This window comes from Culicoides brevitarsis, chromosome 2, assembly GCF_036172545.1.
Source record: "Culicoides brevitarsis isolate CSIRO-B50_1 chromosome 2, AGI_CSIRO_Cbre_v1, whole genome shotgun sequence".
Taxonomy (NCBI): Eukaryota; Metazoa; Arthropoda; class Insecta; order Diptera; family Ceratopogonidae; genus Culicoides; species Culicoides brevitarsis.
In genome coordinates, this window is record NC_087086.1 from 16,999,674 (window position 1) to 17,016,449 (window position 16,776).

The 16,776-nt window shown below is 30.1% G+C and overlaps 3 protein-coding genes and 1 long non-coding RNA gene across 4 annotated transcripts; 2 read left to right on the forward strand and 2 right to left on the reverse strand.

The window, feature by feature from the left end:
• Window positions 1-18: 18 nt before the first annotated feature.
• On the reverse strand, window positions 19-7,009 carry LOC134831165 (uncharacterized). Its single transcript, XM_063844826.1, has 4 exons — window positions 6,879-7,009; window positions 437-939; window positions 309-376; window positions 19-243 (listed from the first exon to the last, which is right to left on the reverse strand). The coding sequence occupies exons 2-4, from the start codon at window positions 935-937 to the stop codon at window positions 153-155; spliced, it is 660 nt and encodes a 219-aa protein (XP_063700896.1). The 5' UTR covers window positions 938-939; window positions 6,879-7,009; the 3' UTR covers window positions 19-152.
• Window positions 5,065-7,788, forward strand: LOC134831167 (uncharacterized). The gene is made up of 3 exons (XR_010161988.1): window positions 5,065-5,134; window positions 5,189-5,243; window positions 7,757-7,788. It is a non-coding gene; the product is annotated as an uncharacterized LOC134831167 (long non-coding RNA).
• A 5,552-nt stretch (window positions 7,789-13,340) lies between these two features.
• LOC134832860 (conserved oligomeric Golgi complex subunit 4) lies at window positions 13,341-15,877 on the forward strand. Its single transcript, XM_063847061.1, has 4 exons — window positions 13,341-13,474; window positions 13,546-14,568; window positions 14,625-15,548; window positions 15,614-15,877. The coding sequence occupies exons 1-4, from the start codon at window positions 13,409-13,411 to the stop codon at window positions 15,875-15,877; spliced, it is 2,277 nt and encodes a 758-aa protein (XP_063703131.1). The 5' UTR covers window positions 13,341-13,408.
• LOC134832866 (rRNA-processing protein UTP23 homolog) lies at window positions 15,866-16,753 on the reverse strand. Its single transcript, XM_063847067.1, has 2 exons — window positions 16,583-16,753; window positions 15,866-16,524 (listed from the first exon to the last, which is right to left on the reverse strand). Exons 1-2 carry the CDS (start codon window positions 16,700-16,702, stop codon window positions 15,892-15,894), a joined length of 753 nt encoding a protein of 250 aa, XP_063703137.1. The 5' UTR covers window positions 16,703-16,753; the 3' UTR covers window positions 15,866-15,891.
• Between the last annotated feature and the right edge of the window lie 23 nt (window positions 16,754-16,776).

Sequence of the window (16,776 nt, forward strand, 5' to 3'; positions counted from 1 at the left end):
CGGAAAGATATGAAGGAGTAAATAAAAAATCAGAAAAACTCTTAAAATTTGGAAGAAATTTAAAGTTTTCCTCAATTTTTTAATTCTTTTTTTTTTCTCAAAGCGGGTGGTTATAAATTAACTGGCGCCGAATCTGGTTGGTCAACGATGGTTTACAATCTGATGCCGGGGTTGCGGGAACGGACAAAGTTCAAAAGTTCATCGGAATCTTCACAGACGAAGGGTTTCAAGTGATGGCAAGCACTAAAAATTAAAAATTTTTCAATGAAATTCGGATTTTGAGCTAAAAAATAAAAAAATAAACTTACACATCGTGCCATTTAAGTCCGTCATTGTAGAAGTTGTTCAAGATCGACAAGCAAGATTCGTCATTTCCCTAAAAAAAATTTTTTCATGTAAGTTTTCATCAATTTTTTTCAAATTTTGAATTTCTTACTTGAGCTGCTTCACGATTGTCGGGTTGGGCTTGTCCATATCCGCCAGTGTAACTCCAATCTCCGGTGTTACGTTGCGTAGTTGGTCCAATCTTGACGCCAGATCCAGACCAGAACCATCCATTCTCATTTGGAGGTTGCAAATCGGGACGATCGCATCCAGCAAAGTTACATTTGCGACCCGAGGTCCAGATATAACGAACATTTCCGCGTGCAATACGTTGCTTAATGAACTCATTTTCTTGCGGAGTTTCCAAGGAGACGGCATCCATGCAGTGTCTGCGGCAAATGTTACGGGCATCCAACCAATCGACCTCGAGAGTGCGTGTGGGAGCGTGTTCCCAACTGAAGAAGTACGAGTGAGCGACGTTGCGGGCATCACGATATGTCGCATGTCGAACGCGGTTCGCGCAGCTACGGGGATCTGGCAAGGCAAGTCTTCTTTGTGCAAGTACCATTGTGGCACCCAAGGCAAGTAAGGTAATTGTCCGGAGGACAGACATTTCTGAAAAAAAAAAATAAAAAAAAAGTGAAATTAATTTTCGAAAAATTGCAACCAGCATTGATTATGTGACTAAATTATTATGGATTTAGTTATCGCGGTTACTCATTTCGTGCTCAGATAAAATTCATTTAAATAATAATTAACTGCATAATTGCTAGTTTATGGGCAAACAATGTATGTTAACAATTCCGGTTCGTTTTTTTCGTGTTGAAAGACACCGCAAGACGCAGCTCAGGTGTTCAAATGAGGTTTTTGTGCGAAAAAAAAAATAATTATTACGCGATGAGAGACGATCAATGAATAATTCACGATGACAATTAAAAAAATAACTTTAACTGACGACATTCAATCATCGGCAATTGATCAAAGTATCACCGAAAATCATTAATTTTTATTATTTATTTATTTTTTAAAAAAATAATGTCATGATTCCCTTCTCTCTTGACCTATTGAAACGATGCGCTCAACATGATAAGTTCATTAAGAGTAACCTTCATAACGGTCCAAATTAATAATTTATAAAAAAAATATGCACAATTCTATAAAAATGACAAGTTCTCATTAACATTTCCCTTGAAAAAAGAGAATGAATGACAAAATTTTTTATTATTTTATTTTTTTGTAGATTTTTTGGGAAAATAGCACAAAATTAACATGTGAATGCACAAAATATACAATTTTTATGCGTTACTTAATAAATAAAAATTTTTAAAGAATGAAAAGAGCAACGACGAAATGATTCAATTGTTGTCACTTTTTGATGTTAAGCAATTATTTGTTGTTGAAATATGTTAATGAGTAGAGTTTGATGATTTTGAACAATAGCGGTAACATTGATAGAGAAATTTTTAATTATTTTTTTTATTATTATGACCTATTTATAATTTTTATTTTTGTCAAATATTTTTTTTTTCAAAAATAATAAAAAAAACAATTTTATTTTTTTAAGCTTTTTTTAATAAATTTATTATTTACCTAATTTTAAATTTATTTTATTTTATTTATATATTTATTTATTTTATTTATTTTTTTTTAATAGAATAAAAATAAAAATTATTAGAATTTTAATTTTATTAAAATAAATAAAATTGAAAATTATTTTTTAATAAAATAAAAAAAATTAAATAAAACAATTTTTAGATATTTTTTTTATCAAATTAAAATTCAGGTAAAATACCTCAATTAATCTTCCGAAAAAAAAACTAAATACGAAAAATGTATAAAAAACAAATTTTCACGGCTTCTTGATTAAATTAAAGTTAAGACGGAACATCAGTCGGAAGTTGTTTTGATGAGGTATTAATTAAGTGATTCATTTAACACTAATCTGGTTTTATATCTTTTTGCGCCCGCTTCACACCAAAATATTGTTTAAATATTTATAAATAATTTTTTTTATATAAAATTTTTTGATTGAATGACTCTTCCTTGTTATTTTTATTTTTGTCACGATTTTGAAGAAGAATAATTTTTTTTATTGTCTAGCCGATAAAAAACACAAATCTGCTTTTTATGACTATCAACTTCTTCAGATGCTGCTAAAAAATAAAGTGGGATGCATTTTTTGTCACATCACATTCGAATAATCCAAGGTCTCATCTTTTTGAATGCTTTGAATATTTATTTTTCTTTGTTTATTCTAAGCTTTTTTGTTTAAATGCGTCAAAATATTATTTTTATATTTTTTGCAAATTTTAGGCACGGAAACAATAAATTTTAATGATAAGCTAACATAACGTAATATTACTAATTTTAATGGAAAATTTTATTTTTTCAGTAAATAAACGAGAAACTTGCTTAGCTGGTCGCATGTCAACATTTATTAATTAACGGTACTATTTGTTTCTTTTTATATGTGAATTGAATACTTTCTCCAGATTTTTAAAAAAAAAAAAAATAAACATACAAAATAATATTTAATTAAAAATTTGTCATGCTTTTTTTCTACAACAAAAAAAAAATAAATTTTTGCTATACTTGCTTGAGAATTAATATTTAAATAAAATCTTTATAAATTATTCTATTCATTGTTTTTTTTCATAAAAAAAAATTATTATATAACTTTAAGAAAAATCCGTTCACACATTTAATTTTCGAGATTTTACACAAAGATTCTAACATTAGTCGTCATCTCAAAACAAAAAAAAATCAATTTGAATTACAAAAAAATAAAACAATTAAAAATGCAGCCTTAATTTTGTTATTATTTCGTTCATTAAGATGTTCAAGTTATTTCCGTGATATGTTAATAATGCCAAAAAATACGTCAAAATATTTTCGTTGAAATTTCCAGTCGTTTCTAACATTTGCACAAGTAAATTTAGACATAATTAATGTGTTTAAGTTACTCAATGTCGTTTTTAATTGTGCATAAAACTCAAATGAACATTTGTTTAACGTCACATTTTTTTGTCTTTCTTTATTAAGATTTGCGTTAATTGTTTTTTGTTGAAGTTTGCGAAGGATATGTATTTATTTAACGATCAACATCTTTCATTAACGAAAAAATATTTCAGGTAAGTAAATCAAAGTTCAAAAAATTTGCTAAAAATAACTATGAATGGTAAAAAATATAATTTATTTAATTAAGATGACGCAAAATCATAAGATTATTAAAAATCTTACAAAAAGTTCATCAAAATAATTGTTTAAATTAAAATTTTATATTTTAAATTAAATTTTTAATTTAATTTATTTTTTTTTAATTTTATATTTAAATAATTTTAATTAATTAATTTATTTATTTAAACATTATTAAAAAATAAAATAATTTAAAAATTAAAATATTTAAAAAATATTTAATAAATTATTAATTAATTATTTTTCTTCTTCAAATCCAGAAAAATCGATAAACTTGACCTTCGTTACATAATTTAAAATATCAATTTTTTCCAACAAATGTGTCACAACTCCTCTCATTGACGTCGGATTAAACGTAAACATGAAATAATTTCCTCAATATGCAAATAAATCAATATTATGTTAAAAAGCCGGTAAAACAACTGTAAAAAACACAAATATTTGTGTCTTTATTTACCTCATTTCCATTAAAAATTTGCATTATTAATGACTTAGTTGATTGACTGGATTCATTCCACCACTTCAGTAGACGCTCATGCAAATGACGGTCAATGTCAAGGGACGTCTAGCATTTTTACATATTAATATTTCATAACTTCAGGAATCTTAATAAATTTTTTAAATTATTTTTCAAAAAACAAATTTGTCAAGAAATCGTGAAAAAAAAAGTTTTTAAAGGTAAAAGTATTTTTTTTTTGTGTGACACAGATTTATGTCTTTAATAAATGTTGTTGTCGTCGCGTTACTTGATGTATTCTTTATAATTATTTTTTTATTTTCTATATGATGATAAATATTGCAAGCAAGCTTTCTAAAGCATTAACTAAGTCATAGTGAACATAAAGAGTGAAGAGCTGTGAAATGCAGCGAGCGATTAAATAAAAAAAATATAAAAAAAAAATCGAATGAATGAAAAAAAGAAATTATAAATATTTATTTATTGACTTTTTTGTTGTTGTTGCGGTGTGTGCGTTACTGCGTAATGTGTCGAGACTCGCTCATGAGCATTTACATGTGAAAGCTTAGTAGATCGAAAGTTTTCAAAGTAAGAGTGTTCGTTTGCGAGAAAACTACAAAGTATTCTATTTCTTACGTCATTTTAGATAAATTGTTACTCTAGAATACTGTTAACGCTTCAGTAATTATTCAATATTATTTTTTCATCAATCTCGTCAAATCAATTCTACATGACACGCATCGCTGCCTCGCCATGATTAACTGTTCTTCTGATTGACTCATTATTTCAATGGAAGTCTATTCTAAATAAATACATAAAGAAATGTTAATTTGAATGGGTTCGAGCACATCAATAACGAGCAATTATAACGTCAATGATCGCTGATGCTGTCTCATTGGAGCGCGCGCGAGAAAAAAAAACCCGCGTGCAAAAACTCAATTTTAATCCGGTAATCGTTGAACGTTATAATTAGCGGAATTTCTCCTCATTGTTATCGAATTCACACTCAATTTTGCAATTTTATTATTTGCGATTTTTATTGATCCAAAACACAAATCTTCAATTTTTACAAGATCGAGTCGCGTCTAAGTAGTCATAAATTGAACAGGTGCAAAACAACTTTCAATTTCTTTTTAAAAAGTCTACGAATGCCCTGAGGTAATTTTTTGATAAAAAAGAAGTGATGTTCGTGATGTTTTGATATCGTTGCAGCGCACTGACCTTTGAGATGTTTTTGAAAAACGATCACTTTGGAGTGAATTTAAAAGTAAATGTGTGTAAGTTACACATCAATCAATGTTTTTACTGCCATATTTCACTCTACTTTTACTCTCATAACGCGTCACAACATCTATATTACCTTAAGAAACAATAAAATTTTATCTTGTTTTCTACATCGTGATAATGGTTATTGAACAGGGCTCGAAAAAATATTCTTCTGCTTTAATATTTTAATTTTAAATTCAGAATAAAATTCAGAGGATTTTAAAATTTAATTTAAATTAAAATTATTTTTAATGATTAATAAAATAAATTAATTATTAATTTATTCTTAATTTAATTATTTCAGTTATATTTAACTTTTGTGGTTTTTTTTAAATTTTTTAAGAAACAAATTTTTTTTTTTTTTTAATATTAAATAAATTAAATAATTAATTTTATCAATAAATAAATTAAATAATTAATTTTATCAATGAAAATATTTAAAATTCTTGCTTAAGAAAATTTTAAAAAATTAATTTTATATTTTAAAAAATATTGCAATTCTATTGAAAAAATAAAATAAATAAATTTTACAAGAAAATAGTCCATTTTTGATAAAAAAAAGTCTCTTTTCGATTTCAAAGAAGCAATAGAAATTAAAAATTATTTAAAAATTAAATTAAAAAAAAAATTTATTATTTATTTTATAAAAATAATTTATTTTTATTTTGCCCCCCCATTTTATTTTCAAAAATTTTGGACTTTATTTTTGAATTTTATTTGGAGCGGCCTTAATTTTAATTTAAAATTTATTTTCTGTTAATTATCTCGTTAAAATTAACGAATTTTTTCTTAAAAAATATTTTGAGGATAATTTTGGATATTTTTTCCAAAAAATAAATAAATATGATTTTTGAAAAAAAAACTTTCAAATAATTTCCTGATAAAAAAAAACAAAAGTTTCTCGTGATCGCACACGTTCGACAATACTTCCTGTCAAGCCCTGCTAATAACGGCACATTAAAAACTTACTTTCTTCGCTCTTAGCTTAGAGTGGTATTTTAATCGAGTTTAAGTTGCCACCGCACTGTCATTATCATTGTCAATCAATTCATTCATTCATAAATATATGGCCTTTCCAGCTTTGGCACGATGATTGCCATCATCATCAATTAAAGCCATGGAATGTTGCACTTGTTTGTGCCAATTATTTTTACTTTTGCGCACAGCGAAAAAAAAACGGAACACACCAACAATAAATTTCACAAAAAACACTCTCTTCTTCGTCTTTTACGTCGTCGTCGTCGTCGATAGTAAATAACTTTGTTTTTTTTTTATTTCGTGTGGTTTTATTTACGCGCCTTGTTTGTATTGTCACCTTTCTTCATTCACTTTTTCCACGAGCACTTTATATGGCATTTTTTTATACTTTTATTTATTTTAGATCGTTTTTTTTTTCGTCTTATTTGGCGAGCAGATTTACAGGTTTACATACTTGTTAATAATAATGATATGTGCTCTGGACGTATAATTGCTTCTCTCTTTTTTATTCTGTGCACGAATTCATGTGAAATTTCCTTTCTTTTTCTTTTGAGATCGATTTTTTTGTTTTTTTTTTATCTTATTTGCCTGTCTGGCCTTCTTATTTTTTTTTAAATATTTTTTTAAGAAAATAATATTCACTTTTATTTTAACTTACCTGCTATTTTAGCAAAGTCGGTAATTATTTAAAAAAAAAATAAATTAAATAAACTCTTATTTTTAAAGCACAAGGCTCGTATTTCACAAAAATATGTGTTCGAGGCAGGAGGCAATGTTATCGAACCAAAGTCTAAATTAAAACTGATTTAATTGTGTGCCTGTTGTGTGTTTATAGCTGGCCTAGATGCCCTTCTGCAATTTTCTGAGAAGATATACATTTCAATAATCCAAACAGACGGCAGCAACTCAGCATCGTGCAGCTAAAGCCACTCATTTGCGCGGTACCAGCACGGTGTTTCGTGACGATCGGTGGCTAAGAAGAGGAAATAATATAATTTTTCAAGCGTAGAGAGTGGGTTGTTGAGTGATTTTTATGTTCAATTGTCTCCCCTTCCTCGTTCTCCTACCATCACACTCTCGATGTTTCGTCGTGAGTTCGTCAAATTCCCCGTTTTTCGATTAATTTTAATTTTTTAATGCTGCAAAAACGGTAATCAATGACATTAAATGGACTTTTTGCGATATGTACTGATGATGCTCAGTGATGCATTTTGCAAAAACATTCAGAAAAATATTCGTTACCTATAATTTTTTACGTTTTTTACCGGAATTTGCATATACCGGTGTGTATTTAAATTATAAATGAATTAATTTCAACATACATATTATGCAAGAATCGCGCTCGTTATAATGATATGTTTGCCCTCATGATGCTGATGAATATTTGATAAACAAAAATTATGTGACACAATGTTGTGAGTGACCCTAACACACTTAATTATCATCGCGAGTCGCGCAGATTTATTTTATTGACAGATCAATCAACTTTATGTTTATTATTTTAATGAATTTTTTTATTTTTATTTTTTTTCGTAGAAAATGCATGACTTGTCTATCTATTAAGGATGTAAATTTTTTGTCAAATCATTGCTGTTTAGATTAAACAGGTTTGTGTCATCGTGTCAGAACTAGTACAATAACAATATAGTCATCAAAGACTCATCATCCGAGAGATAGGAAGTGCGGAACAAAAGTTTTTTTCCACTAAAGATTATGCAAATCCACATTTAAAATGCACTCCAAAAATATCCTGAGTCATTTATTGATTTCAATTTTTAATTACTACCGGAAAATCATAAAAAAATAAGAAAAAAATTGTTTTTTTTTTTTATTAATTATTCAAAAATGTTTGCCAGAGTGTGAAATATTTACCAAAAAATTATTTTAGATGGTTAACTTTTCAATATTTTTTTTTGTAGTTCCCATAATTACGAATTTCAGATTTTTTTTTTATAAAAAAAATAAAATTCATTGTCAAAAAGTTATTCCGCAAAATTGATAAGTTCAATGTCTTTGTTGTAGTAGAAAAAAAATAAATAACACGACAAAGCGAGTCGATTAAAAATACATGAATGGAATCATTTATTGGCTTATTGCGGTAACAACAATAAGTTATTACAACCAGCAATTTTTCCACAAATATTTTCTTCTTTGTTGGTTGCGTGAAGTGAACGTTATACTTTATTATTAATGAATTTCATTGATATTTTTCTCATGCATATTTTCGGATTGAGAAAGGGCGCCTATGATGTGAAATCTGTAAGTTCATTGTTTTTTTTTTTCGTTTTTATTGTTAATATTATTATGATAACATGTTTAAATAATAATCAACTTTTAATTTTTTTTTTGTTTGTTTTCGTTTGATTAGCTACACAAAAACACATGCGAAATTACACGTCTGACAAATTATTCCTCACGAATACGACACTTTCTCCAATTACAATTTAGTATTGATTTAATGTGTTTAGCAAATATTATGACAAAAAGTAGTTGTTACCGCATCATTAAATGTCATGGACTTGGTCAAACAAAAAAAAAATGCAGTTTGTTTACGATGAATTTCGTTGGGAATTAGGTAAAAAGTATAAATTGCTCAACAAATATTAAATAATTTGAAGAAGAAGAAGAGTTTGATTGAGTTCAATTTGATTGGTAAATCTCGCAATTATTCAATTATTAGGTATTTATTACTTGGTGTAATATCATGTGAAAAAGGGTCAACTTGGCGCAACTGACGAGAATAAAAGAGGAGATGATTTAAGTGTGAAGACGTGTTATGTAACGAAGTCTCTATTCAAAAGAAGAGTTTGAAAATATTTTTAACACACAAAAGAAAACGTGCTATGAATAAGGCAATTAAATAAGTAAAAAGAAAATTGAAAAAGAGCTAATGTGCAGTAAAAAGAGTTGAGTTATGAGAGCGCATTTTAAGTGAAATTGCTTGAGTTTTGGCTTGTGAGCTTAATTTAAGAGAACTTTTTTGAAATTGACTTTTATAAATTAAATTTTTAAATTTAAAATGCCTAATTAAAAAAATAATTTATCGAAAAAAAAGTATTTTTTTGTCAACTTTAGAGAATCTCCATAAAAAAAGTTAAAAACTTTTAATAAAATTTCAAAAAACAGATTTTGTCTCGCAAAGATTGAAAAAAATCGATGAAACAACTTCTAAAAGTTAGAAAAAATAAAAAAAAAACTTCAGATCAATAAAAAAAATTATAATAAAATGCTTAGAGTCCAAAAAATTTTCGATTTATACTCTAATTTTAATTGATTTTACAAAATAACGTAAATATTGAGTTAAGTTATATAATTATTAAATCATAAGTCAGTATCATAACTTAAATTTCATTAATTCTAAGAGCTTTCTCGGAAAACAAAAATTAAGATTAAGAGCTTGAATAGATTTTCTATGAATCCAACGATAATAATATTAAAGAATGACATCAGAAATATTCCTAGATCCTGGCTGGATTTTCACACGGAAGCTCTAACAATAGAGTTATCTGTATTTTTTATTTTACTTATTTATTGCAACAACAGGTTTAAAGCCCTTTGCTACATAAAAACTAATTTTCATTTGGGGCGAAAAAGCCATTGGAGAATCCGCCGGCATAAAAAATCCATCTTTTCAAAAAAAAAAAACATTTATTCGCAGTGCTTCGTCATCTTTCTCAGAGTCCTGCATCCTTCTTGTGATGGCCACCGGAAACAAAAATACACAAAATTAACAAAGAGCAACATCAGGGCTTCGACAAAACATATACAAGTTCAAATTACCTCCCAGTAAAATGTTGTCTTTCATGTGATTTGCCCTTGAATTGCAGCCGTATTATGCAGTATTATAGACTTCTTCATCCGAAATCATCAAATCTTGTTAATATTCCTCGTCATTTGTGGAAATACCAAAGCTCAAAGAACAAGTAAATTTTCCATTTCTCAAGCCAACCATTAATTTTCTTATCAACTTCTTGACCATATAATCTAATGATGTTTTATTCCAACGAAATAATTTACATGAACTGACTATACTTAAGTTACACACAAGATTTTATAAACTCTTGAAGGCCCAGATTTCACTAAAATAGAAAAATTATTACTTTGAGTTAAATTTTAATTACTTACCTCTAATAACGGACAGACCTCCTAAACCCGTAAATCTTCCACAAACACGTTCGAAATGTCTCTTTAAACATATTTCATACATGAAGAAAGGCAATTGTCTTCAACTCTTTAAAAGCCACTCTTTATCGCGATCCATTACTATAAAGCACGTTGAAATGTGATTTTATAAATATGACTATAAAAACGTCACTGCACAGCATAATATGCTCCTTCAAAAGATAAACGAAAGTGAAATTTTTACAAAAAACCATTGTGGATATGATGGGTCGGAATGTCCAAGTATGTCTTTTATGGAAAAAAATACCTTTCTTAATACTCATAACTCTCCTTCTTCATGTATATTCAATTGTCTGGCGTACAATCGTGTCTGTAAATCACAACAAATAGCATATATTTACGATTATTATTAATTTTGTACAACGAGAAACATCATAGACTGGTACAATTAACATATTTATTTATTTATATTTAATGTATCCTTTCATATTTGAACTAGATATTTTTTTTTGCATGTTCTCGGCGACGAGTTGAAACATTTTTCTCATTACTGCATCAAATGCATAATGCATCTCTCATATGACCCAAGTCAGAGCGTCTAAATCAATAGACAGGCGAAAGTGAATGTATTTAATGTTTTGCAATTTATTATTTTCTGCAAGTGCTTTGTTGTTATTATTATTGTTTTTTTTTATTAAACATGGTTTTTTTCTTCAAACGAAAGAGCGTTTGCCAATAAGTGACGAACCTCACACAACGACACCAAGAAAAAAAATTTCGTGCAATTTTATTGCACTTTTGACAATGACACGAAGCTTTTGTTAATATGCAGAAATAATAATGGAAAACATGTTTTTAATTTGCATATGAATGGGTCGTTACATGTCGATGTAACTTCATGACTCTTATATTAATTCACTTTCATTTTACAGTTAAAAAATACTTACCACTTGTTGCATCAGTTGACCATCAAAAAAACTTGATTGATTTTTTTTTACTTTATCAATTTTTTTAAGAACGGCAAATTTTGAAAAGTTTCCAAGGTGACTTACACTCTAAAAAAAACAAGAAAAGTCTACAGGTTAAGTCATTAAGAGAGAAAAACATAAAAGAAGTCTATCATTAAATAAATTAAATGAAAAACAAACAAAAAATGTTGCTTTTTAACACGGAAAGAGTTCAAAGGTGGTTGACATTGATAAAACAATTTTTGCAACAATTTGTTTTTTTTTGTGCGTAAAAATGCTCAACGATTGACAGACAGACATCTCGAGATAAAAATCTTTTAAAATTCTTGATGTGACATGAATTGGCAAGCTCTCAATAAACAAAAATATCTTTAGGTACAGAGTGCTTAATATAGGTCATCTTCGTTTTTTTACACAATCATTCAGTAAAATCATTCACACACTACAGGTTAATCACTCGAATACAAGGTCTGCAAGATCTACGAAAAAAAATATTTATTTTTAATGTAATCAAAACATACACGATTACCGACTTTTTTGAAGCTGGCAATTCATTCTCATTATGTTCAACATCATATGGTAGGTAAGTAAGTACAATTTGTTGCTATTAAATCATAGATCCTTGCTTTGTTTTTCAGGTAAGCGTGCAATTCTTACATAATTAGACGGGTAATTTGTTCCGATGAGAACATTCGTGAACGATTTTTTTTGTCGGTTTTGAGATGAACTTGAGTTAATTGAGCTATAATGCAGACATTTTTTTTTGTGTCTTATTTATTGTCCGTTAATGCAATAATTAGAAGTGTCTTCAATAGTTTATTTTCATGTTATTGGTTTATAATAATAACATATTCGTTAATTTGGGTTCAAAATATGAATTTTTAATGGAATATTCAGGAATTTACGGTTTAAGCTCTAAAAATTCCATTGAAAATTCATATTTTGAGCCCAAATAATCAAATATATTAATAATTTTAAGCCAATAATATCAATGTGAAGGTGATTAAAAATTAATTTTTGAACATATGATTGGTCTTATGATTAATTTTTTAATACCGAATAGAATTGATGAGATGATTTCTAAGAGTTTAGAAAATACTTTATAAAATTAACTTTTTAAGACAATTTTTCTCATCGTAATTTGCGATACCAAAAAAGGTTGAGACAATTTTCAAAAAATCTCTAAAAATTGTCAAAAATCAATTTTTTGAGGAAATTTTGTGTTTTGATACTTCCTTTGGCTATTTCTAATCATATTCCATGAACAATAATTTTAAAATTTGAAAAATATTGAAAATTAAAAATGAAATCTGGTGTCTCGAATCATGCCTGAATCCATGTTTGTCTCGCGCCTATGCATATCTCCAAGAAGAACTAAAGAGTTACTTAATATGAATGTCAAAAAAATCAGAGTGATTGTTGCTTCCTTACTGATCATGTAGAATATTTCGAATGCAAAATATTCTTTGAAGCGGAAGAAACAGCAGAACATGTCCTTTGTGGAAGCCCATATCTGAAAAAAATGTAAAATTATGATTTTTGACAGTACAAATGGAAGAAATCTGTCGAATCATGTGAATCCATTTTTACCATGCATATCTCCAAGAAGAACTAAAGAGTTACTTAATATGAATGTCAAAAAAAATCAGAGTGATTGGTGCTTACTTACTGATCATGTAGAATATTTGGAATGCAAAATATTCTTTGAAGCGGAAGAACCAGCTTGTGGAAGCCCATAACTGAAAAAATGTAAAATTATGATTTTTGACAGTACAAATGGAAGAATTGATACTTGTCAGTTGTCACTAAAGGATATTTATTTTTTTAAATGGAATCAGTACTGTGAAACTAGCATGTAGTTCTTGTTAGTTAACATATCAACATAGAAAGCTCTTTTTTATGACTTTAAAATAAATAGAATCGATGAAATAATTTCTGCATGGTGCAAAATTTTAACGACTAATTTCTTAAATTTTCAAAAATCTGGAGACGATTGAAAGTGCAATAGGTTTCGATAACTGTCATTCCAAGGAAAGAATTGTAAACAAGAGCTAAAAAATCCTTAAAATCAACAAGGCTCGAGGATTTTCCCTGCAAAATGTCTGTCGAAGTTGCTCAAGCTAAAGATGCCCTTCCCCCATCTGAACCTTCTGAAACTTTAGAGGTACGTTAATTTAAATTTTTCAAATTAATGACACGTCAATATTTACCGAAAATTTTCGTAAAATTCCACAGGACATCAACAAACGCCTGCAAAACATCCTTTCGAAACAATGTCAAGTCGAAGCTCGTATTCTCGGCATCGGAAAATCCATGGTGGTTCTATCGACAGCGCATTCCGAAACCAAAAAGCTCTCCGAACGCCTCGTCTCGACAGCAGAATTAGCTGAAAATGTCAGTGCCAAAGTTCGTCGTCTCGATGAAGCCCGTTCTCGTGTTAGTGAGTGCCAGCAACGCGTTCACGACTTGATTGATTTGCAACTTTGCAGCGAAGGTGTCATTCAGGCGATTCGTGATGAGGATTTCGAAAAGGGAGCTGCTCACGTCAATCGTTTCCTGTCCATGGATAAGACGTTACTGAAACGTACTGCCGACGATGTTTCCGAGTCAGTTACTTCCGTAAGTCAAGCTGTTGCAACGTTGGAAAAGGCAGCGGATCAAATTCGTCAAATTGTGACGTTGAAATTCGACGATGCCGTGCAACGCGATGACATGGCTTCCGTTGAACGATTCTTTAAGATTTTCCCTTTGCTTGGAATGCACGATGAGGGTATCGAGAAATTCTTCAATTATATTTGTACAAAGTTGCAATCGAGAGCGGAGAAGGAGTTGCGATCAAGTATGGACCAAGCAAAGGCGGAAAAGAGAATGCCGATAGCCTTTGCTGATACAATGACGGTGTTGTTGGAGACTTTAGCTCGTGTTGTGGAAACTAATCAACCGCTAATTGAAACTTATTACGGTTATGGACGTTTGAGTCAAGTTGCTGTGCTTTTGCAACAAGAATGCGACAACGAAATACGGAAATTAGTGACAGAATTCAAGAATAATCGACAAATTTCACGTCGAATTGCTCAGATAAATGATTACAGTAAGGGAAGCAGCACATCAAACACCAATGCAGGGCATTATAGGAAGCCATCGGGAGGTTCTGTGGACAAATTAAGTGCGAAAGATGTCGATGTGTTGATAAATGAAATTACAATTATGCATTCAAGGGCAGAGTTGTACATAAAATTCATCAAAAAGAGAGTTAATGTAAGTTTTTCCTTGTGAAATTGAATTAAAAATTAAAATTTTCTCATTTTTTTTAGAACGATCTTGAAGCAAGTACCCTAACAGAAGAAGAAAAGGAAGCTCGTCGTACAAATTTAGAAAATTCTATTCGTAAATCCGGTCTTCGAACGCAGATGCAAGAGCTTATTAGCACGTATCTCCAACTTGAACGCTATTTCATGGAAGAAAGTGTTCTCAAAGCAATTTCCTTAGATTCGTACGAAGCTGGGCAACAAAACTCTAGTATGATTGACGATGTCTTCTTTATCGTGCGAAAATGTATTCGACGTTCCATTGGCACGCAATCTTTCGACGGGGTTTGTGCCGTTATTAACAACGCCGCCAGCTGCTTGGATCAAGATTTCCTCAATGCCTTGCGAGTGCCTTTAAAAGCCGGGTATCCCTCGGGATACATTGATCTTGCGCAAGCCTACAATGCATTCCAGAGCAGCATCCAACAAGGTCGCATTCAAACGAGTGATGCCGAGCAAGCGAGAACTAATTTCATCGTGCAACTCAACAATGCCGACAAAAGTTTGGAATTCATTGATACTTTGTGGAAAATGATGAGTGAAGAGGCTCACAACACATTCCCCGCAATTACGCAACGAGAAAACGAAATTCTTGAATCATGTTTGTCGGGCTTAAAGAGTTTTAGTGATTCATTAAAAGCTGTTATCGACTTCGGGATGCAGCAATTACGATCGAGTGCTGTGAAACCTCGCATTCATCCGTGGGTCGACCAATTCCAATCGCATAACCATATGTTGAGTGATGAGGAACACGCAATTTACGAATCGAGCGAGACTTTTGTGCAATCCTTGATTGTGCAACTAGATGAATTTTTGAATTCCTTCAAATCACAGCTGACCCAAAGCACGTACGAGGCACTTATTGACATCGTTGTGACTGACGTGACGGTGAGAATGGAAAGAGCTATCAAGAAATGCACCTACAATCGAGTAAGTATTGAAAATTTGCAAAGGTCACCAATTCGAGATTGATCTTAATTTTTTGTTTTTTGTAGCTTGGCAGTATAGTACTGGATCAGGAAATCCGAACTCTTGGATCATATTTTACGAATATTGCTTCTTGGGCGGTACGAGATAAACTTACACGTCTCACACAAATTGCAACGTTGCTAAATGTCGAAAAAGTTGCTGATGTTTTGGATTTTTATGATCCGCTGGAACAAGGTACAACATGGCGCTTGACTAGAAATGAAATGAGAACGATTTTAGCTTTGAGAATTGACTTCAAAATGGATGAAATTAAGAAATTAAAATTATAAATAAATTTCAAAGTTTATTCCGAATTATTTGTGAGAAGTTCTTTCACGTGTTTCGGAATTTTAATACGTTTTCGAGGCTTCTTTTCAACTTTTCCATTTTTGACAGGATTTTTTGTGTGTTCTTCAGTGCCTTTGGGTGTCTTTTTCTTCTTGCACGACAACGGATTTGGTCCTCCTTTGACTTTTCGCTTCTTTGGTGGCGTTTTTGTCTCTTCCTTGATCAAACCTTCCTTTTTCTTGTAAAAGTTTAGTCGTTCTTCTTGAATTTTGGACACATTTATAACTTTTTCCGTTACTTTATCCACTTTTTTCAACGATCTCTCTGACGGACCTTCCAAAATTGGCGCTACTTGATGCAAATAAATCAACGGAATCCCTGCTTGAAGTCTTATCCAATCCTGTAAGTCTCTGTCTTGCGTGGCGATAATGTAATGACTCTTCTTTGCCATTGATTTGAAACATTTTGAACCGGGAATCGGATTTTTCTCATGTCCACATTGATGAATCTTGAAGTCTTTCAAAAGTTTTGTCGTAGTTTGGAATTTGTTGCCGAGCTGTTCGGATTCGATGATGCAACAAGCAGTCGTCAGAGGTTTAATTTCCGTTTGTAGATACTTTTTCAGTTGTTGAACGATTTGAATGTTGTTCTAAAAAAGAGATTTTTTTTTGTAAATTATGAAAAATCGGATTAAAAATTACATTTACCTTTATCGCATTAAAGCAAAATGTTCCATCGATGAGGATTTGATAAGGTTCTCGAAAGCCAAAGTTGTTGCAGAAGAATGCCAAATGTTTTTGAGCACGTTTCGTTCGATTTATCTTCATGTTTTGCGTGAATTTGGATTGAAACTCGTGGAAACTTAAATCAAAACAAAACAAATTTGAGACGAATGAAAGTG

Excerpts from the sequence above, each read along its gene's own strand:
- LOC134832860 (XM_063847061.1), top strand. The coding sequence starts at position 13,409 with ATGTCTGTCGAAGTTGCTCAAGCTAAAGATGCCCTTCCCCCATCTGAA. Across the intron at positions 13,475-13,545 it reads AACCTTCTGAAACTTTAGAG|GACATCAACAAACGCCTGCA; the intron begins GTACGTTAATTT and ends AAAATTCCACAG. Across the intron at positions 14,569-14,624 it reads TCATCAAAAAGAGAGTTAAT|AACGATCTTGAAGCAAGTAC; the intron begins GTAAGTTTTTCC and ends CATTTTTTTTAG.
- LOC134831165 (XM_063844826.1), bottom strand. The coding sequence starts at position 937 with ATGTCTGTCCTCCGGACAATTACCTTACTTGCCTTGGGTGCCACAATG. Across the intron at positions 377-436 it reads ACAATCGTGAAGCAGCTCAA|GGAAATGACGAATCTTGCTT; the intron begins GTAAGAAATTCA and ends AATTTTTTTTAG. Across the intron at positions 244-308 it reads GGACTTAAATGGCACGATGT|TGCTTGCCATCACTTGAAAC; the intron begins GTAAGTTTATTT and ends TTTAATTTTTAG.
- LOC134832866 (XM_063847067.1), bottom strand. The coding sequence starts at position 16,702 with ATGAAGATAAATCGAACGAAACGTGCTCAAAAACATTTGGCATTCTTC. Across the intron at positions 16,525-16,582 it reads TTTGCTTTAATGCGATAAAG|AACAACATTCAAATCGTTCA; the intron begins GTAAATGTAATT and ends TCTCTTTTTTAG.